At 39.1% G+C, this 22,563-nt stretch overlaps 2 protein-coding genes across 4 annotated transcripts in view; one reads left to right on the top strand and one right to left on the bottom strand.

Annotated features, from left to right (window-relative positions):
- gpat2 (glycerol-3-phosphate acyltransferase 2, mitochondrial) overlaps window positions 1–15,303 on the top strand; it is a 143,838-nt gene extending 128,535 nt beyond the window's left edge. For both annotated transcript variants that reach the window (XM_065949328.1, XM_020647470.3), the window contains exons 18-24: window positions 3,070–3,254; window positions 5,015–5,092; window positions 6,921–7,043; window positions 10,823–10,943; window positions 11,948–12,016; window positions 12,355–12,410; window positions 14,771–15,303. In XM_065949328.1, coding sequence (XP_065805400.1) covers window positions 3,070–3,254; window positions 5,015–5,092; window positions 6,921–7,043; window positions 10,823–10,943; window positions 11,948–12,016; window positions 12,355–12,410; window positions 14,771–14,887 — 749 coding nt within the window. In that variant the 3' untranslated portion in view covers window positions 14,888–15,303. The remainder of the gene's footprint in view (window positions 1–3,069; window positions 3,255–5,014; window positions 5,093–6,920; window positions 7,044–10,822; window positions 10,944–11,947; window positions 12,017–12,354; window positions 12,411–14,770) is intronic.
- Window positions 15,304–17,402: 2,099 nt separating this feature from the next.
- On the bottom strand, window positions 17,403–22,266 carry fahd2a (fumarylacetoacetate hydrolase domain containing 2A). 2 transcript variants are annotated; one of them, XM_020647432.3, is made up of 8 exons: window positions 22,041–22,266; window positions 20,883–21,154; window positions 20,524–20,740; window positions 19,770–19,829; window positions 19,522–19,684; window positions 18,679–18,787; window positions 18,126–18,213; window positions 17,403–17,863 (listed from the first exon to the last, which is right to left on the bottom strand). In XM_020647432.3, exons 1-8 carry the CDS (start codon window positions 22,050–22,052, stop codon window positions 17,801–17,803), a joined length of 984 nt encoding a protein of 327 aa, XP_020503088.1. In that variant the 5' UTR covers window positions 22,053–22,266; the 3' UTR covers window positions 17,403–17,800. The 2 variants fall into 2 exon arrangements, with proteins under 2 accessions (XP_020503088.1, XP_020503089.1); XM_020647433.3 differs by lacking the exon at window positions 22,041–22,266 and adding an exon at window positions 21,898–22,034.
- Between the last annotated feature and the right edge of the window lie 297 nt (window positions 22,267–22,563).

Genomic DNA, 22,563 nt, shown 5'->3' with positions numbered 1-22,563 from the left:
AATATCATTTTGAGACCCTGTGTTCTAGAGGAACTTTATTTCTCGTAGGAGGCCTTGGCTGTAGCTCTGGCTGTTGGCACGTCAGTTACAGAAAATCAGTTTGAGATGTGACATTTTTTAAGTTAAAGTACTTAATATTCTGAGAGTCTCAGTCATGCCAAACTTCTAGTAGTGTCAGGGTCTGTAGCAGAGTGTTCTACCCTCAACATGAAGAGAAATTATTTGAGCAAAGGTCATCAGTGGCAGTTCTGCTTTTACACTGGCCTCAACTGTCTTCTGTCACTGCTGTCTGTTATGGTCTTCTGATTTCCTTTTAAGTAAATGTGTGAGGTGTAGAGACGATAAATAAAGTGCAGCTCCAGTAACAATTGAATCATTTATGATAGTCAGGCACCTAAATATCAACTGAAAAACTCACATTTATCTTCTCAAATGTCAAGCTTGTTATTTTGTTACCACACCGCCTGTTTGTTGGAATTATTGTTGGTACTGATTATATAGCTGTTACAATACACCACACACAAAATCAGTTCATACTGAGAGGGCATGAGTGCAGAGGAGAAACATACAGTATGCAATTCCACAGTTAGACTCAATTTAGTGTGTTTATTTTTTGTTGCATGGCTATTGAGAAGAAATTCTATTTAAGGCATTATGTCCAGCCTACTACTGAACTCCATGTTCTGTCAGAGGGAGGACCCTGAAAAAGATGATGTCTGGGTGGAGACTGTCTGTGACTGTGTCTGTGCTTCTCAAAGAAACAGTCTCCTCCTGATGATAACCTATTTTATTAACTTCAAGCATGTTCTTCCCACAAGACAAAGCACATGCATATCACAAGACCACAAACCTCTGATTCTCCTTCGCCCATCCATGCTGTATGCTGCAGTTTTCCATGTCATTCGACAACTAATTGCAGCCACCACTGAGAGTTAGATGAAAAGGTCATATCGTAATCACTGACGGGCAGGGTTTGAACATACAAAAGCCATGCTTTCTAAGTTGCCTAGATACAAAACATCCCGAGCAGGGCTTAAAGTGAACGAAGCTGACTTTAAAACTTTATTGTGCCAGTTTAGGACTGTGGCTGCTTTACAACAAAATCAAAATGAGAGAGTCGTACACTCCACTGAGAGATTGTAAAGTTGTCCTGGCTGTTATTTGAATTCAGTTTATTTGTGTTGTTTAGAGTGTGTGAGGCTTTTATGTGATTAATCATCTCGTGTGTTACAGACACTGGGTTGCAAGTTTATTTAGTCAAGATTATTTGATTAAGACTGATACAATACACAAACACAAACTGAAAACAGCTATCTAACACAAGCATCATAATGTTTATGGTTGATGCCATTTTGTAAATTCTGTGTATCAGAGCTGCCTGCTGATGTGTCTCTGAGAAAAACATAGACTCACTCTGAGATCAATAAAGCATTCATTTTATTGCTTTGTGAGTGGCATCATATGCAATAGATTCAGCAGCAGCTTGTAGCATCTTCAAAGCTACATAGTTTAATGCTTAGTCATTGCATTAACTGCAATGTAAATGCAGACCTGCTGGCTATTTGCTGCTTTTTACTGTGTTTCATTTGACAATAAAAGAAGCACATTTGTGGAGTTCTTCTAACTAGCTGCTTTTAGAGTCCTGGATACTAGATCGTCTTCCAGCATGTAGATTCTCAGCCCAGATATTCCTGGGAATAAATGTATTAGATGTTTATTCTGCACTTCACCATTTACAGCCCATACCAACACATTATGCAGGAAGGAGTTTCCCTGGATCTCACCAGGCAGAAAGTAAGGGTGTGGATAGCTGATGGGAGTATTATGAATCAGACTTTAATGCAAAAGACCAGAATTAATCTCCTGTAACAGATCTGCAATTTATATTTTAAATGTAATTACTCCTAAGAATGATTTCCCCGGACTCTGCCAAATGCAAATACAGCAGAAAGTAATCATTTAAAAGATATTGGCAATAAACACCATTTTTTTCAACTCAGTATCATTCATTTCTGCCGACAGGGTTGGAAACAATATGCTACATATGTGTAGTATTCATGGTTATCATCTAATGTTAGTAAGCCAAGATCACAAATCCTCCTCAAGTCTTTGCTAATCCTTTTTCTCTTGACAAAAATCTCATGGATATTACAATAAATGGCAGACTGGGCTGAAGCCATAGATACTGTAGCCCAATAAAAAGCTTTGTTGTTGGAGAAAGTACATTGCGGTTTGTGTTGATGTACAATAAGCTACTTTGCCAGCGTGGTTCATTATATTATCATTGGTTTCTTTGGTTGTAGAGTTAGTAAAGCTGGTGGGCTCCCGGCTGCATCGGGCCTGTGTAGTAGATTAATACCAACTGCTAACATCAAGTGATGAAAATAGATTTAATCTTTTTATTTTCTAGTGTAGGTCGATTATATTTCTATTTTAATCGCTAAAATTACACTAAGATTCAGAGGGCTTTACAATCTGTAGAGCAGCTTCAACACCTTCAATCCTTAGACCACTGATTCAATAAGGACAATCCCTAACAAAAGAAAAACATTTTAACTGGGAAAGAAAAAAGAACCAGCAGGAAAAGCAACAAAGGAGGGATTCCTGTACAACAACAAAAAACAGTAGATACCATGTTTACAGAAAAGACCAGCAAAGGATCACAAACTACACAAAATGAAGCAAAGATGCATGTCAGTTTTGAAACATATGTGAGGAATATGATCCCTGATATAGCAGCACATTTTTCTCGTCCCCACGATTTAAATGTATGAGTGTGAAGGAAAGCTGTTTAAGGACACAAACCATCTTGATGTCAAGACTTTCCCACCAGCACATGAAAACAGCAAAACAGGGATAAAAAGTCTAAATAAAGAGATACAATTTGTGTCAATGGCTAAATCCAAGATTATATTCATCATCACATCCCCAGTGCTGGTCCAGCTGTGTCCATTTTGAGATATTGTGCTAGCATACAAAACAAAACCTGTTTACTTATAATACCAAACACCAGTGTTCTCAAAACATTTATGAGCAAACACTTTAAGTCCATCTTGTTTCGATTCCTAGCATGTGCGGTGTCTGCCATGCTGTGCGACGTGGCCTGCAGTGGCGTCAGCAGCAGGGTGAGGAGCGACGGCGTGGACGGAGAGGAGCTGAAAGGTGACATGGAGTTCGATGTGGCGCTCTGCCAGTCCGAGCTGAATGAGAGAGCCCTGCAGCTCTGCCATCTCCTTCCTCCAGGCTTCATGCCAGTGAGTTTCAATTCATATTGCACGCACGTTCGCACGCACGCACGCACGCACACACACACACACACACACACACACAATGTGGGTCTCGTTCAATGGATGTTTAATGGAGCTGAACAGCCATTCATCCTGCTCTGCTGCCTTTATCTCTGGTAGAGAGAGGTTTGAAATTGTGTGCATGTGTTTGTGTGTCTGTGTGCGTTTGTGAACGTGCTCCATCAGACTGACTTTAAGGGGTCCGTATCGGAGCCACAAATACTATTCCTCTCTCTGTTTGCCCACCTTTCATTTCGGCAGCTGCTCTTTCTTGTCTCCTCTGTTTGCATTGGTTTCTCACCCTCCTGCCAGCCGTCCCTCTTTCTCCTCCTCTGATCTCCACTGCATCTCTACTTCACACCTTATACTCTCTGTCAGCTGTCTGCTCAGATATGTGATGGGACGAAGCTGTTCGTGCATCTAACCTTGCTTCATAATTCAGCACACCTATTCCCTCTCTCGTTCCCTCCTTTTTTTTTCAGTCTTGTCCTCCAACTCAAAACGCTTTAACCTGCTGCCTGCAAAAGTCTAATCGTTCTCTACTGTTGCTCCTGTTTCTTCACTGTGTTAACTGCCTTCACTAGGAACAAACTCATACTGACCTTAAACCTTAAGACCCTCAGCTCCTTACCTTTCCAGGCTCAACAGGAAAGCCATTAGATGCAGAGCACACACACCACGAAGCACATGACGTCAGACACCCTCTCCAACCCATCTCTACACCACACTCATCTGGTTGTAGATACGGATCCTGATCTAGAAACGGGTCATCTATGGCAGCACACGCTCCTTCTCTCAACAGAAGAACCCAGTAACTGTCGTACATGTAGGTGCTAGGTGTATAGGTATTAGTTTATCACTGAATTTCATACAGTCATGCTCTGGAGTATTATGTACTTTTTTATGTAAAGCTCTGTAGTACTCTGGCAAAAATGTCCTTGGAAAGCATTACAAAGAATGACTCCATCTTTCTATGCAAAGCTTCTTCAATGTATTCCTCTCTAAGTGTAATTCTCTGTCTTGATTTGTTGCTCGCTTTCTTCCAATTTCCAATTCAAATAAGCTTCATTGGCACAACAGATTATAACCTGAATTGACAGCAGTTTAGAAAATTATCAATATTGACTAATGCTTTGTTGGTTACACAAAATATTAGAAGAAACAACATAAAGCAGGAAACAAGTAGCAATTAATTAAAATGAAAGCTGTACCGTTACAGATTTCATTACATATTTACATTTTCGACAGAGCTTGATTCTCTTCAAGCATGACAACGTGTCAACATTTGTCATAGCAATCACTGAAAACAGAATTATCTCCTTTCTCCCTCTCTCTCTTTACTACCCTCTCTCTCTCTCTTTACTGCACTCTCTCTCTCTCTCTATCTCTCTCTCTCTCTCTCTCTCTCTCTCTCTCTCTCTCTGTCTCTTGCTTTGTCTCTCCTTTTCTCTTTTTCTTACAAATGTTCCTCTAACTTTTGCTCTCTTTCCTGCATTCTTTCTTTCCCTCTGCTTCGCTCTCTCTCCTCTCACTCCATTCTCTCTTTCTGTCTAATCAATGCTCTTTTTTTGCTCTCAATCTTGTCATCTTTCTCTCTCTCCCTCTCTCTCTCACTTTCTCTCTCTCTCCTTTGTGTTCTCTTTCTTTCTATCTATCTGTCTATCTTGTCAATGCTCTCTCTTTCTTTCTCTTCTTCCTCTTTCTCTCCTTTGTCTTCCTCCCCTCAGCCCTGTCAGTCATCCCAAAGCTTTGCTCTGGATGCCGTTGACAGTCTGGTGCGCTGTGGAATCCTGATCATGGAAGAAGTAAGATAAGTTTACACTTTTCTAAAGACTGAAACTTTGCATTATTTAATACACTGCTGTTTGGCTTCGTGTTCAGTTCATTTTGTACAAATCTACAGCATCGGCCTTTCACCTGCAGAGACCTTGATCGCTTCTTATAGAACATTTAATTTGTTATGAATAAATCTCAGTACTTGGTGAGGAAAACAAGCTTGGTGTAATTCCGGATGAGGTCTTATGTTATCAGATCGAAATTCCTTCATGTAATTTCTCATTAATCATGTAAACAATGAGAGTTCTTTTCACTGACAGTGAATTTTAAAAACCTTTGCCTGATGACTAAATATTATATAAATCAAGTGATCCAATGATTGCCTCATTTAGCTACGACTTTATTTTAGATAACCTGGTTGTGTTTGTCTGTCTTAATGGTTTTAAATGTTTCAGCTGTACAGTTTTAGGAAGTAAATGCCCCAGGTAAACTCTAATTTGACCTTCATTTACTATGGGTATATTAAACGCACAGAATGTAACTTTAGAGCCAGGGGGATCTCAATATAAACAATAACAAAGATAATGTCGAGGCTGGAGAGGAATCATGGGAGCGATTCTCTCTGCTTCTCCAGCCCTTCCCCCCAATGGAAGTGAACTCCAAATTGACCGTAGTCATGAGGAAAGGCTGAAACCGACCTGAAGAAGAGAATATGTTTAATGACAAGCTGTTGTATCCATGTATAATTAACATGACACTCCTATCACAGTAGCACATACAGCAACTGTACAGCAGCTTTCAGTAGCAGTTTCTGCTTCCTTATATAGCAACAATAAGGACTGTTATTTCTATAAAATTAAGGATTTCTTAAGGATAAATTATGTAAAATTCTACATATTACAACTTTAAGCTTCACTGCTATTAACTAAGGAATTCCCTTTATTTCTGCCATGTTTCATAAATGTAGTGATTAAAAGCCCAGGTTCATTATTAATTACTGGGATTCTTAAACTGTAAACTGAGTCTTGGCTGCTACTTTCTCTTTTACATCTCTCGTCAGCTTTCTAAAAAAGCACTAAAACCCAACACACACTACCTTATTATCACCAAACAGCAGAAACACTTAAACAGAGGAAATATTACATTTATCATGCAAACAAAAAGTAACCAAATATAATGAATGAATTATGTTGAAATTTAGCTTCTGATTTTTAACTAAGAGAGTTATGATACAAAAATCAGGCATCAAACAAGTGAACATCTTAAGCCTCCATTATGCTTTCTAAAATAATCACAATATTGTTCCTGGTTATCTTCAAGATATGCTACAAACATCATGAAATCACTTTACCTTTGGTGTTCTGTGTTACTACTCACAAACATTTGTATACATCACAGATAAGATAGGTCATCAATGAACGGTTAAAACATTACATACAAACATTGAAAAGCTTCTTCATGATAGTCATGTGAAAATATTTATGATCCTTTTCAACGAGATTCACATTTAACAAGTTATTGTTTAGCATCATTCGTCATGATATCATTTGATCCTTTTATCTAATGCCAGTGTTCATAACTTGTTTAGCTCCTTAACTCTAAAAAACAGATGTACAAAATAGAACAGAGCCAATAAATAATTAAAGGTAAATGAATGGCGGTACTACAAGGTCATTTGTGACAGAAATTCAGCCAATACATATAAAGTTTGTTTCCTTTTTAATTCAATGTTAACTGTATGTTGTGTCTAGTAAGGAGTCAAATTTGATTTTGCCATTGTAATCTGTAATCCTAACCTTGCCTGACAGAAAGACAAACAGTCATTTTGCTGACTGCTGTACCTGCCATCTTGTGTAGATTCCCCGGGATGTTCCCATCTGTGATTTCTGGAAGAGGGAGGGTGCTCTGTCCTGGACCACCACGGACGACCCATATCACAGCGACTCTGACTGTGAGGAGCAGGACCTGCGTTCCTTCAAGGTACAATAAAGCACAACTGTCTGGCTTCTAACATCACACTTTAAAGAAGCACCAGAGGTTATATGAAGGTGAATATGTTCCATGCTGGCCTGACCTCTAAACCATGGCACCATAGATGCCTGCCTACAGGGCACATACAAGATTAACAGCACATGAAAAAGAACTTTGAAGTTAGTAAATCTCCATTACAAAAGCTCCTTCCACCGTTGAGTTATCTAGTTAGAATTCCAATTAGCCGTATGTGTCAGCTTTAAAAGAAGCCCTACCTGTCATGATTGTTATATATGATTTGTCAAGTCAACAAAAGGCTGCTTACCACCTTCCAAAGGGACCAGACAGACAGGCCTCAAAGTGTAGCAGTCACAAACACTGCAAAGTGACTTTGAGGCCTTAAGAGTCCTGACAACACACATGAAACTCAAACTAGATCAAGAAAGAAGGATGGACAAACAGCTCATTGATCAATCAATCATTAAAGAGCTTTTTTTGTCATTATCAGTGAATTCAAATCCTTTGACAGACCGTTCAATTCTGAGCGTGATCAACACAAGGATCGCACTGCTTTTGTGGGTGCTCAGCCTGTGCACATGAGACCGAAAGATAGCATGGAACCCTAAAAGCACTCACAAAGGGTGAAATGTGCACAAACTTCGGTACCAGTGTGTTAAAACGATACAATCTTCTCCATTTTTTTAATGATCTACAGTCTCCAAAAGTGTGGATGTTTTGAAGAAACTACAGATCTTCAGTCATGATTTAACCCAAAGATGCCCGGAGTAAGAGCAGGGGTGGTTGATCCAAATTCACAGACGACTCGACACAATATTCTTACCCTGGTTGTAAGATACACACACATTTGAAATGAATCAACTTTAGGTGTGTACGTTTTCTCAGACACTTTGTGTTTTACATTGTATTGACAATAAAGTGCTTTAATATCCATCACAGATCAGATTTGAAACCATTAGGCTTCCTCTGAATTATGTCATTTCCTAATTGCTATAGAGAAACACTTTCTCCAGATTCAGTAAATAATACAGAAACCTTCAAAAAAGACTTTCTTCTGCTGCCTGTGCTGCCAGCAGGTTGACTTTCTATATTTCCCCACAGAAGAAGAGCCTCAATGTTGTTTTACATTTTTTAGTCTTTTCAAGTACTATCTTTTAACATTCTCATTCCATTTTTCTCCGTCTTCTTCTCCCGCTGCACCTGCTCCAACGCCCTAAGCTCTGCTGCTGAACAAGGATAGCAAACACCTCCATACCAAACAATGGAGGATGTTCCCAAACCTCCTCCTCCTCTGCTTGTTTTCAGTTAGCCTGACTACAGTGAATTCACTTCAGGTGGTCTCACAAAGAAGTCTGGCATGAATCCGGTCTTGTGGGGCATATAGTACAGTAAGCTTTATTTTGTTTACTGAGATGTAGACCTTTCTTTTTCAAAAGGCTGTTTTTGTTTTGTGTTTTTTTTTTCATGTTTAGTTATTTATTCATATAAATCCTCAGCGAGGCAAGCTCTATACGTTAACTTGGATATAGTTGTATATGAACCACAGTTAACGGCTGAAGTGTGAGACCTTAACAAATACTGTAAGTGAATGTCTATGAGATTAGATCAAATTTGTTTAGATTGGATTAGATGTTTATTGCCATTTGCACAGGTACAGGACAGTAGAGGTACATCAGAATTTGTTGTGCATTTCTCCAAGAGTCAGCTCTACAAACAAGGTAAAGTTATATTCAAGCCCTTTGCAAATAACTTCATCCAAAGCCTAACAACCCCGGGAGAGTCTCTCTGTATTTTGCAGTGAGTTATTCAATCTAATGGCTTCAGCAATACGTCCATGCTGACTCACTGGTGTGATGCCTTTTACATCGACCAGCAACGATTGTTTGTCAGAGCTGAAGGGGGAGGATCTATAGGTACATATTGAAGCTTTAGTAACTCGTATATTGGGAAATACACTTAAAAGTGTTAGAAGAAAAGTTTGTAAAGCATTACATAAAAAAGAAACTCAGTGTTCTGAGAAAGGACTACAGTTTAAATGGGGAGGGGGGGGGGGACACAGAAGACAAACACAACTCACTCTTGGTGTGGCCTTTCTATCAGAAAATCGAAAACGTTTTCCTCTCACTTATTATTTCCTGTCCTCCAGCACCCATACCTATTCATCTGATGCTCTGAAATGAGCTGTATATTTATGTTTATATTTTTACCTTCAGAAATGTTTGTCATAGTTTGTACCTGCACATTTAACTGACAGAAGGACATATTTTTAAAAGCAGAGAGACCTCTGCAGCATTGTTTTTAGGTGCTGATAATTTGCCCTTTTGAAAAATGTCCTGTTTTTTTACTCCTCTAATGACCCCAGAATTTTTTTATACTTCCTCTTTTCATTGAAGTTCGTTTAGTGCTCCTCATTTACATAATGATTGTTAAAACACAGACTGAATCAGCATCCTTGGCCACATAGCAACTGCTCAAAGGAAAAAAAGGTCACAGTGAAAAAAGTGCAAAATTTCCCTCCATTGTTAGTATGTGTGTTTCTTTAACTTCATTTTGTGGAATCTTTTTAGGGAGAACAAGAAATCAGCTGAGGGAAAAAAAAGAGTCCTTACACTTTCTTTGTGCAGTCTGTCCAGTATACTTTACTGGTGTGAGCAGCTAGATTTAAATAATGGTCTTGTATGGTTTGGTAATGACGTATGATGATTTAATGATAGACACTGCAGAACTGTTTATAATAACATTTCTAAATGACAATGGTTTTAAGGGACAGTGCTCATTGATCAACATTACTGTAAATTCTCCAGTGTTAGTGCCGTTGTGTTAACTCTCAACTGTTGTCCCTGGCACAAATGTTAAATTAGCCACTTACAAGCACATCATGTATAATTAGAATAACAGAAAGCAAAACATGAAGCAGCTGTGGATGATTAAAGAGCTAATGCAGCTTCTTGCAAAGTGGGACATGTACAAATGCTGCCAATTTATACATAACAATGTAAAGCAGAGTGAGAGAGCACAGGCAGGCAGAGCACGGCAACATGAAACACATTATGTAACAGAAGACCGAGGCGAGAGAAAAAACAAGAAGGGACTCAATCTGACAAACACAACAAGACGAGAAAAACACGACAAAGAAAGCAGGCAGTGATTAAGTTTCAGGATTTTATGTAAATGAGTCACCAAATCATATATTGATTAAATAATGTCGTAAAACCGAGAAAAGATTTATTTTTGTGCTTGAAGGTGCGAGGTTACGTTTATTTATCATTGAAAATACAAAGCCCCATCATCAACAATCAACACTGATTTCAGGGCACAAAAGTAAACGACCGTTAAATATAACTGTAAATACAATTTGTTTTCCTAAAGAGAGAAAAGGTGAAAGCAAAATAAATTACCAGTGTATTCACATTCTACTCGAGTGAAGACTAAACTCTCTTGGCACTACTGTACGTTGTGGCAGTTCATTGTGTAACTGTGACTTACAGGTTTAAGTTTACATTGAGGGAAACAGAAACAAGACAAAACTTAACCAGCTCTGGGATTTCAACCATGGGACAACCATCCAATTGTTTTTGCAGTTCTTTATTTATTTTTTTACATTTTGCTGCTGTTTTTTTCTGTAATCCGTTCTGTGTTCAAACTTCCTGTCACTTCTCAACATGTGCTCATTGTAGCAGAAAATGTTTTTTTCCTTCCCTGCTCCCTCCTTTTCCTCCTCTTACCGTTTAACCCTCTCTGACCCCTTTGGTCTCGGTCTACTCTTCCAGATAAGCCAGCCGAGTCAGTGTCCAGAGATGCTCTTCTTCCTCTGCAGCATGCTGGCTGGTCATCTGAGAGCATTGTGCTGGGCAATCACGGGGCTGGATCTTCTGCACACACCTCTGCCAGGTATTATGTTCTGAATGTTTCAGGAGACAGTTTGGTGGTAACTTGATGAGACCTGTCTTTTCTTATCTTAAGTTTCAAGTAGAGTCAGGACTGAAAGGCATGAAAACTGTATATCTTGCTCAAATCACTGAGTGATATTTGCTAACTGAAAAGACAGAAGAAAAAAAAATATTGAACCACATGTTGTTGATTTAGATCTGTTGAGATATTTTAAGCTAAGCTACAGACCCACTTGTTTACTGTTGCATTATGGGTCTTGAGTTGTCTGTTTCCCTGATATTCTGTCTTACAGTCTTAGTGTGTTTTTTAGTGAAAACGCTTCAAAATTAATGTATTATTAGCTTTACCTAATAGCAAGGAACCACTATAGCTCAAGTCAAAAATAAATGCTGATGATTTGTGTTGTATTGAAGGCCACACTAACCAAGACCAAGACATTCCTGAGACTAGAGTGCTTCAAGACAAGTCAAGACCAAGACATTTAGGGAACAAGACCAAGTCCAAAGACCAGTACAGGGCAAGACCAAGACAAGACCAAGACCATAAATATCACAGAAAAATCATCATCTCTTGTGCAGCACGTGTGTCACTCACTTAGACCTTAACAGTTATTCATTCTTTTAGAAAGGGGTGTTTTTCTTGTAATCACAGTAATGACGTTGAAAAATAGCCAAAAAAATATCAGTGGGGGTCTTGACAGGTCTTGATTTAAAATCCAGAGTCTGCTCAGTCTGAGGCCGAGTAAAAATGCTTTAGATTAGGAGACGAGACCTTAAAAAAGTGGTCCCGAGACCGGTCTGGAGACCAAGATGATTTAGAGTACCACAGCACTGATGATGATGTTCATGTCATTTGTGGTGACCAACTGTAATGCTCACAAGTCATAAATACACACTTATGCTAGCATGTCACTGAGCCATGAAAAGTCCCCATGCTATCTCAGCAGACTCTCCTCACTTTGCTTCGGCTGCAATAATTGGCTGTATTTGTGTTTCCTGCTGCAGAAGCAGAGTTTGTGGCTCAGGTGCACACCTATCTTTTTGAGACGGCAAATGAGAAGAAGCAGAACTACGGTGAGCTCGACCTCACATAAACCCTCACTGAACACACAGATGCACACACAGAACTGTTCTGTTTCTTTTACCTTAGAAACTTTAAAGGCTTGTCACCTTGCCTTTTCCTGCTGTCTAACACAGCAGCTCTACCACTCGCATCACATGCTCTCCTCTTCTTTAAAACACATAAGACAATCAAAAAACTACCCAAATGAAAACCTTCAATAACACACAGTCAAATACATTCTGTCAATCCCACTAGTAGTGGCTTTGTTCTGTTATCCCGACCTGGTTTTCTATATTGGATATCTGTCTGTTCTTTTGATTCATGTGAGCCTTTGTGCCGTATCTCACAGAGAGCTGCTCAGAGGAGGCTGCACACACTGCAGTTAGAACACTAATAGACCTGGGGGTGAGTGACAGCCTTTGTGTGAGAATGTGTGTGTGTTTCTAAATTTGTCTGTCTATGGAGAATTAAAGCTCATCTCAGGACTGAAATTTAAACACGGTCCAACTCCCCAAAAGTTCTGTGTTAACATGAGTCTGTTCCCAGGTCAGCCTAAATCCAACTGGAATCCCAAAATCACTCAGAAGCGGCAACCTGCTGGCATCGTTTTTCAACAATTACTTTGAGCCCTAGGCTCGGCAGTAGTGGAATCCAAACTGATTCAGATTCAACGAGAGAAACTGAGCCAGGCATATCCAATCAGGATTGAGGCAGAAATGTCAATCTGTAAAAGAAACTCAAAGGACCAAGGACACCAGTGATTTTAAATTAAACATTTGAGAGAGAGTGGTCAAAGAAAAACAACGTCCTTGTCTTTTAACCATACCAAACAACCAAAGTGATTTTTATTTTATATTCTGATCATAAAAACAACAAATAGACTGTGCTAGAGAAGCACATTGTTGCCTAAATCCACTTTACATTAGTTGATCAAAAAAGCAATCTGTGCCGGATCACAGAGACTTCACCCTGATGCAGCACTGTAGTAAGGAGCGGTCAACAGAAGATAATGGACTTGAAGTGTGAACCAGGTTTTGTTGATCACAAAACAATCCATCAGAGTAAGGCGCTCACAACAACCTGAAGGTTATTGAATTTGTAGTTTTTGTTAGATCCTATTTCTGAATGAGAGCACTTTTTAAGAACCCTGAAAACAGCCCAGAAATGTAATTCCCTTCCACATAACTTTACATAAAGCATAAAGAATAACGGTAGGAAGGTGTTCTCTCCTGGTCTGCATCAAACCTACATTCATCAGATATCCTCATAGTGATGCTATGTGCTGGATGGTATGCACCTTTCAGCAACACCTGAACTTACTAATAAGAAGGATTCCTTTAGAAATATGGTGAAAGTCTAATATTTTAATTATACTATATAGTATGTATAATGTATCTCTGATGTTAGAGGTGGGGGGAAAAATTCAAATTTATGTAAAAAACGAGATTCTTATCTTCTGAAGTTTTCAATAGATTCATAACTTCCAAACATTTATTTTTTGGCTGATCAGTCACTCCTTGCCAAGTGCTAATGCGAGCTCTTTAACTCAGTAGAAAGCGAAATGGAGCAGCAAGAAATTCAGCCAGTCTCACAGATGACTGGAGTAGATTCTGAAGTATGTACTAATTCAAAAATAGACTTTGAATCATGAGTCAAGAATAATTTTGAAACGAAAACTGATTCTGAATCGAATTGTGACCCTAAGAATCGTAATTGAAATCGAATCGTGAGACACCCAAAGATTCCCTATCTGATGTTCAAATAGGTGGCAATTTTGAAAGAAAGTAGATTCATTAGTTGATATTTGTTTGAATATTCCTCAGTCATTTTTGATAAATTTCATGCTACTAAATAGTCCACTCAGGCTTATTTAACCGAGGATTTAAACTTGAATTTAGAAAACACAGAGTGAAGGTAAACTGAAGACGACAGCAAAAAAAAAGGCCAACGTAGTCCGTTTTCAACCTGTCTAAGAGAGAAAGAGAAACACACCTGTTATAGTCTAAAATATACGGCACTCCTAACTCCTTATGATTCTTCTATAACAAAATAAATCAGTACAGAACATTGTTGGTTAGAAGCGCTGCGTGGGTCCTCAATCAGGCTGAACAGCAATATATAATATAAATTAGTGTTTGGACACAATTTCCTGCTCTTACATTTTACCACTCAGCCTTTAAAGTCAGTAAAGTCGACAGTATCTGCACCCATCAGTCTCCTCATCAGTCTGTGTGTTGGGAACCACTGCCTTTTAAAAATAGAGCATCATTGACCTATAAATTGGCCAAGATCTCAGGAGGTGGTTATTAGCTTTTCTTATCAAGGTTATCAGTCTGAAACAGTTGTCATCCTGCTTGTCTTTAGGAGTTGATGGCTTAATAAACTCCTGAGTGTAAAGGCAGCTTGATTTCTAAGATCTACAGGTCAGAACAAAGAGGAAACGTGCTTTAAGTGTTTATATAACTGTGCTCAGTCTGAAGTTTGGCTGCCTCATTATATCAGACCTTGCTGCAGGATCAGTGTTTTTTTATGTTACTTCTTTAGTTTTGTTTATCTTTTTTCATTTTTGAAGTGTTTTTGTCTTAAGATGTCTTATTATTATCTGTTATTTCATCAGTGTGTTGTCTCTTTTTTTGGCCTTGTGCAGAAAACAAGCACTGAAGACAAGGAAAGCTCTGCACTCACTGCCTTTAAAGGAAGGTTACTGAATAAAGAGCATTGCTGGGAGGTGCGTCCTGACAGCACTGTGTTTATGTTTACTTCAGGTCCTTTCAGAGGAGCGTCAGGAAGGAGGCGTCTTCCTCGGTATCACTGCTTTGTTCCAGTTGTCAGAGAACAGGCAGAAACTGCACGGCTTCATCTCACAGTACCTCTACAATTAATTTGTTTAACCGAGCAGCATGACTCGATGCCTCTGCTCCGTTTTATCACAGTAGCCTGACCTCATCCATGTTCGTGTCAGAGAGACTCGTGTTCGATGTTAAAAAAAGATGCATGCTGAGCCGTAGACGCTCGTGCCTTTAGGTTAATTGCATTTTGATTTTTCGGTGATGAGACATTGATTTTAAGTTTATCTTTAGCAATAGCATTAGCATAAAGCCACAGGAGACAAGGATTATGAAGTCCCTGTAATCAGTGCGAGGATTGTGCTTGTGTTTCGACCATGTTTATGTTGTCACGAAGGCCAAGAAGTCATGTTTGTCATGTCAGCAGTAAGCTTAAGAGTCTTTTTTTGTTACGTTGATCAGTAAAAGTTAACAGATGTTTATACTGATATTAAAATAATTTGCTCCTTTCATCATCGAGTGGACTTGTGCTTGTGTAAAATTGGCTCTTTACACTCAGACAATGGAGGTTCACATCGGTATTTTATGCTCTCTCTCTCTCTTTCTCTCTCTCTCGCTCTGTCATAGATCTAATCTCTTCCACCCAGCTCATTGCTCTGCTCCTGAATGTAAATCTTTCCGTGCTGACTCAGACCTCAGGAGAATCTGTATGTGCAACCTTCTGACACTGAGATGCAGAGAAAAATCAATGCCTAGTAAGGGCTTTTTTTCTGGTCAGCATTGATAATTTGAAATTCAAACTCTCTCTTTGTGCAGTCCAGATTCAGCACGGCTGGACCTTTTTCTTGAACCTCTGACTACATACCAAAGCTGTAGTTCATCAGCGCTCTGTAAACATGAAACTCTACTGCCACCCTGTGTTAAACAGAGTGTACTGTGACTGCCTGACTGTATTTTATTCATGTTGTTTATTGAACAATATACATAGAGTAACATCAGTGCTGCAACATTTCACCGTGCACAGTCCCAGACGTACTGTTCTTGGTGATCAAAGCCAAATGCTCATTTACAACACGTGTCCACGGGAGGCTTTTAGAAGTAACAGATAGAAATAAAAAAGAGAAGAAAATCTAAACAGTGCAGTTAAGAATGCAAAACAGATAAAAATAAATAAATAAAAAAACAATTTCTATTAGAAGGTTGTATAAATATGCTACAGACATTTGTGAGCTTGTGTTTTACGTTTGGGAACAATGTTGTTTCTCCTTCAGCCCTGATTTAATACGGTTGTTAAAAACTGTTCAAACATTCTCCGTTCAGTGGGTAGACTATTCCTGAGTTTAGCTCTCACTGGAGCCTAAAACATAAAAAACACTTATTTTCAGCAGGTTTACAGGAAGTGTTTTCACAGAAGAGAAGTGAGAGGATTCTTTACTCAGGGGAGACATTCCTGGGTTTAACATGTTAATGAACACCAGTCTCTAACTGCACCGCACAAAGGAAATGGGCTAGGACTAATCAGTGCAGATTTGTGTCATCATAATTAATCAGTGTATTGATGTTTTGTGTTTGTTCTCTAAACGCTGAGACGTTATACTGAAAACATGTTTCTGTTTCAAAGTCTCCCCTGTTGCTAAACCAAGACAGAACTTTATAAACACTAAACTGAAAGTGAATGCAGCATATAACAGCAGAGCTCTAATCAATCCTTCTTAAACGTTCCTCTCTGTTTAAACTGTGAGGTAATTATTGTATTTCTTCCCCTCTCTTTACTTGAATATGAGGGTAGACTAAATATTTCAGAACACCATTTCTCATTTTAACACAGCACACTCCAGCAGCGCCATAAACAATAACCTCCATTGAATCAACACTTCTTCAATATGTTTCAACATAAGTGCACATTACAACCCTCATTCATGAAGGAATACCTTAGGACAGTTGTATTAGACTGCATTATGTTCATCTTAAAGGGTTAAGGGCCTTTCAGATAAGACGCGGTGTGCATCCTATTTGAAAGGTTTAGTGTTGTTTGTTTCCAAAATATGCAAAAATAATCTTTTTTTCTCTTAAAGGGTAAAATTAAATCTGCTTGTGGGGGGGCGAAGTGATTTCATTTTGCGTGATTCAAATTAACTTATTCAAAGAATTCCTTTGAATATAAAGTACCCGATTGACCTTAGACATTTATTCTGCTCCATTCTGTGAAAAAAAAATCACGTCAAGCAACGTGATCAATCTAATTGTTTCACACATTAAACTGCTCAATGGTCAAACAATAATTCACATCATCCTTCTACTGCAGAATGGAAAAGGCTCCATTTGGTTCTGCAGTTTTATAAAAGTCGTCTCTCTCGGTTGAAAGATTCCCCACCTTCACAGGGTTCAGCAGAAAGAACAAATGACGCAAACAGCTCACGTGAATCAAGCCAAAATCCAATTAATAAAGCAGAATTTTCTCCAAGGACATAAAAGAGACCAATTCTGATGACGCCACATTTTCTATTTAATGAATTCTTATTATCTCCGGGGATCTGCTCATTTTCTGATGAGAGGTGGCAGTTTAAATCATCTGAACTGGTAGAGCATTAATCTGAGAATCTTAAACATGTACAGAAATACTTTTTATTTAGTACATGTAAAAAAAAAAGGGTTAGGGGCTTCACAGCACCCTGCTGTATGGCATGAGTAAGTGGCTTCTGATCAGGGTGTATTTTTAAATCTGGCAATGACTCAGGAAACAGGGCTGAGCCGCACAAACCACACGTTGAGTCACACAATTACACTGTTTTATGGAGTACTTCAGCCATGTTTTCTACTCCCTGATTGTCAGTAAGAAAACTTTTGTCATGGATCAAATATTTTAATGCATTTGCCGCTGGTTTTCACACATTCCGTCAGGGAACAAGAGATAAATCATCTGGGCAGCGGTGTGAAGCAGCAGTCGATTAGTAGTGCAGTTTGATTAATCCTGAACGGTCTGCTGGTGTTTTTCAGCAGCAGCAGAGTTTAGACCACTTTGTTGACGATGGATCCTATCCGGTCTATTTGGCACTCCACAACATCTCCTTTCTGTAAGACAATGTCAATGCATTAATTAAAATACAATATCTTATAGAAGTTTAAAAAGTAGTATAGACACTAAATATCTTAACTTCTATTTAAGTGAATCTATTTCCTGCTTTCTAAAAACATACTATAAATAGTCCTAAAACGGAGACATACAATCCTTAGATTACATTTTGTAGCTAAAGTAAAGTGTTGATTTTACAACTACAGACGTAAGAACTCGGGCACACTAGTTCTTCTGTCTTAGTTTCATGGCTGAAGTTACCTTGAGGAAGACCGGTGGCTTTCTGAACACGCCCACGCCCGGGGGCGTCCCCGTCAGAAACACATCACCTGGAGTCAATGTCACAAACCTGACAGGAATCAAACACAGCTTTAGGAACAGGAAACAGCATGTGCCCTACAGCAATAACATTTTGATCAGCACTTACTAATAATGACTGTGAAAGTCATGGTTATGTAAGATAATTTTCATAACTAGATGAGGGGATAAGATGATTTAATGTCCGACAATTTCAGATCAGATCAGAGGGAGCTGCAGTAGATCAGTGTACTTCAGGGTAAGAGTTCCAGTCCCTGAAGTGCTGGATAAGTTTATGATGAGGCGTGTAATATCGCCCAAGTGGTCATTTTCTTACACAGTGCTCCTTTTGAAGACTGTTTGACACAATTTGATTTGCGTCATTTCTTAAATGGAAACTTGAGAGCAAATGAAGCAGAAAAACGTACACGTTCTCTACACATAATGAGAGAAAACTGTCTTTGTGAAGTAAAGACACCATCCATGTGAGCAGAATCTGTGCACTGAGTGGACTTGCTTTGAAACCCAGGCGACCAGCGCCTCCGTTTTGAAGATCATCTGGTCCGTGTTGCTGCTCTGGACAGTGTCTCCGTTAACCAGACAGCGGACGCCCAGGTTGTGAGGATCTGGAGTGAAACACACAACAGCACTGTTGATAACTCTGTCATTGACTCATACTTTAGAACAACAGATACTTATATATATATATATATATATATGTTATAGTATATATTAATGTGTTTTCCTGCCTGTTGAGATAAGATAATTTTAGTGATTGTTTTGAATGTGGCTGTTGACTATCAGGACGAAAACATCTTTAAACTACATACGACACTGATGCAATTGCTGGTGTGAGATTTTAAATTGTTAATTTCATTTCAAAGGTCTTTAAAAGTCTTTCATAAAGTTTGATGATACTGTTGTAGCAGATATTCAATTGTTACCTTAGTAACCATTTTAAATAAATAAAGGTTACATTTTTGTCATAGTTGTGTATATATTTTTAAATTTAACAGTGTTAGGATTATTCATGCAGAACTGATTGAATAGTATCATTGTTCTATCATCAAGCCATGTGTGTAATCTGTCTAACATAAAGTAGCCTGTCTCTGCACAGTCCTGTTAATCTTGAATCTTCCAAACATTGGATCAATACCGTCATGACATGGGAAAGGTGTCACACCCACATGAATCAGCAATGCGTTTAACCAAAGGTATTTGTTTTGACTTATTTATCATTATTACACTGCTGAGAAAAAAACAGGTTAACTAAATGTTTTAACCTACAGTTTATCTAATAGATTTTAATTTTTTATTTCGGCTTTGATTTGCTGCTTTGATTTGTATTTTCCCCTCTGACCTTTCACAGCGTCAGTGGTCACTAATGCAGGGCCAAGAGGACAGAAGCTGTCGAACGTCTTCCCCAGCAGCCACTGCTTCCCGTTGCGTTTCATCTGCCAGTCCCGCGCACTGACGTCATTGGCCACAGTGAACCCCGCCACATAGGAGAGAGCGTCTTCCTCCTGAACCACCAGAGGAGTCGACATGGTGGTGTCACAGAAGAGGACTAAAGTGTCATGGCCTTCAGATCTAATGTATAATGCTCACCTTGATGTGTTTTCCTCTTCGTCCAATCACAAAGGCCAGTTCCACCTCCCAGTCCACCTCCTGCAGACACGCAAAATAAAAAAAATTAAGAAGGGATTGTCAAGAGGTACCACAGCAGTGTCCAAATACAAACTCTTACTGATTCATAAAGTTTTTATAGAGTGGCAAAGTAAGGTCTCATGTTTTAGTACTAATGCTCTTTATTGCACAAAGGACATAAATGCACTGACCACACGTGTGAAACAAATGTATTTTAGTTGATGGTGAAAACAAGTCTTAAGTGTTGGATGTGATGAAATTGAAGATGGAATTAATTTACTTTTTTTTTAAGTATGATGGTGCCTTCAAACTAACACATTATGCTTCAAAAATCTACATACTACTATTGAACGCAGTTTGTAGTATGTATTATTTTGCAGTATGCCAGACTCGTCTGAGCTGAGCACCCACTTACAAGTTCTGTCTGCATCTAGTCCAAAATGTTGGAACCTCACAGATCACACAGTACACTGCTGTACGCCTACCTGACACCTGTTAATTATGATTCGTATAATTCACACCTGTCATAGATGCCATACATTCTTAAACCATGATGAGTCATTTAACTACTGGGACAAGCATCAATTCTTCCTACAAAGAATCTCTCACAGTGTTTTAAATCTCCCTCTTTCACCCTTTATTTCTACATATAAGTCACCTCTTTTATTTTTCACTCGTAAAGATATATAAATAAAGTTAGCGCCTTCGTTCTCACCTGGCTCTCTGAGGGCAGCAGAATGTCATCATACGGCCCGGTGATGGCGCTGGGGAATTTGCTGAAGATGATGGGCTCTTTGGGGATGGGGGCGTTTTGCTCCAGACAGTGGTCTCTGTAGTTCATACCCACACACACCACCTTCTCTGGAGCCAACACAGGAGACAGCAGCTGGACGTCCGATCGCTCCAGCACACACTGACCGGACGACAAGGCCCTGAGGAAGAGGAGGAGAAAAACATGACAACTTGGGTTAGAAAGAAGGGATTCACTGTGAGTTATTTATGAAGACGATAAAAACAGATGAAGATTATTTAGGAAGAAGGGAGATATCCAGTTATGACTACATGTGTGTATACCTCTGTGCACACTGCAGACCCTCGTCTCCCAGCTCCAGCAGCGCTCTCATCGTTGAGGGCATTGAGGGGTCGAACGCCTTCAGATCCACCACACCAAGCCCCTCACCGAGCTCCACTCCCACCCTGATGTTTCCTGCATCACCATGTCTTTGAAACTGCACCAGACGCATTGCTAAACCACTTAAGCCTCGCTGCCTCTGTGGGTTGATTGGTGGCCTCTGACAGAATAAAGTCCTAACAGTAGAAACGGATCGAAGGAGAAGAAGTCTCATCTGTTGCGGAGAAGAAGAAGAAGAAGAAGGGCAGTGAAATATGTGGCGACGAGGAACGACAATAGATGATAATATTGTTTTTTTTTTTATGTACCCCACCTTGACCCTTTCCTTACATTTTAAGAAACAACATCAAAACTGACTGGCGCTTAAACACAAATTGAATAGCCTGTTAAAGTTTTTTTTTTTTTAAAACAACAGAGTTTTTAGTTCAAAATGGTAAAAAAAAAAATACAAACAGAGCAAAGAAGCCAATCCTAACATAATCGATAGTGCATCAAGGAAAAATGTTGGCAATTTCTTTTCATCAATACTAACCAAATATCAGTGATTGTGGTGCAGTTCACACATTTATTGGTTTATAATTTGGGCATTAGTCCTTTATAGTCAGGACCTGCACATGTCTTTCTTAGCAAAGAGGTAACTTCACACTTGCACATCTTGCAAAAACAAATGTGTACAACTTAAGTCTAGCATGTTCCCATAATTAAAATAATAACTTTTGGTTTAACATGTCTGTTTGGCAACTCTCCTAACTTTGAGTGAATGAGGGTCAAACTTCCATAATTATGCAACCACAGGTACAGTGGGAACAAAAAGAGAAACTCAAACTAATTAATCTGGAGAAGGCTGCATTCATCATTATCTATTCTACACTATCACTAGATTACAGAGCTGTAAATTATAATCAGGGGAAAGAGAAGCAAGAGGGACAGCTGCAGTAGTGGATAACTTCTGCCTACCTGCAGCTCGAGCTGTAGCTGTGCAGTTCAACTTTTACCTGAAACTAAAAGTCATTTTACAGAGCAACGTGACGCTGTAACCTCAGTACCCAGCTGTCTGGCTCTTTCTTGCCCTTTGTACCGCCTTTGGTTAATATACTCACGGCTCCTGTCATGCACAGAAAACACTTCTTCCGGTCAGAATATGTAGTTCTAGACTGAGGCTAGTCTTGTCATAAAGGAGGTAAACTGTTCAAATTAAGCAAACGACTGGATACAGACGGGAGTGTTGTGGTATTATTTAAAATTCAAACATCCTTTTGATGTTCCTACACCACAGACTGTAAATATTTAGTTTTACTCTTGTCTTGATGAAGATTTCGCCATTTTTTTATCACCTCTAAAAACTACATATCCCAACCGAAAATAGGAATGTGCCTTTTACGTGCGGTAGAAAGCTTGGACAACTATATTCACACAACTGTCGACCTAAATCGCAAATGTCTCTTTTTAAAAACTAGATTCATACCTGCAACGTTTGTAGCATAAATAAATTCCCACTCAACATTGCAAAGGGTCGCTTTAGAGGACAAAAAAAAAAATTGTGACAGAACAAAGAAGCATAAACAAAGTTGGATGGTCGTAAATTACGAGCCACGGGAAGCCCGCAAAGGCAGCACGAGTTCT

The sequence above is a fragment of the Labrus bergylta genome, chromosome 2, assembly GCF_963930695.1.
Source record: "Labrus bergylta chromosome 2, fLabBer1.1, whole genome shotgun sequence".
Classification (NCBI taxonomy): domain Eukaryota; kingdom Metazoa; phylum Chordata; class Actinopteri; order Labriformes; family Labridae; genus Labrus; species Labrus bergylta.
The sequence above is the reverse complement of the archived record's forward strand: the minus strand, read 5'-3'. Positions and strand labels throughout refer to the sequence as shown.

Excerpts from the sequence above, each read along its gene's own strand:
- fahd2a (XM_020647432.3), bottom strand. Across the intron at positions 18,788-19,521 it reads GACCACTGACGCTGTGAAAG|ATCCTCACAACCTGGGCGTC; the intron begins GTCAGAGGGGAA and ends GTTTCACTCCAG. Across the intron at positions 18,214-18,678 it reads CTGGTCGCCTGGGTTTCAAA|GTTTGTGACATTGACTCCAG; the intron begins GCAAGTCCACTC and ends GATTCCTGTCAG.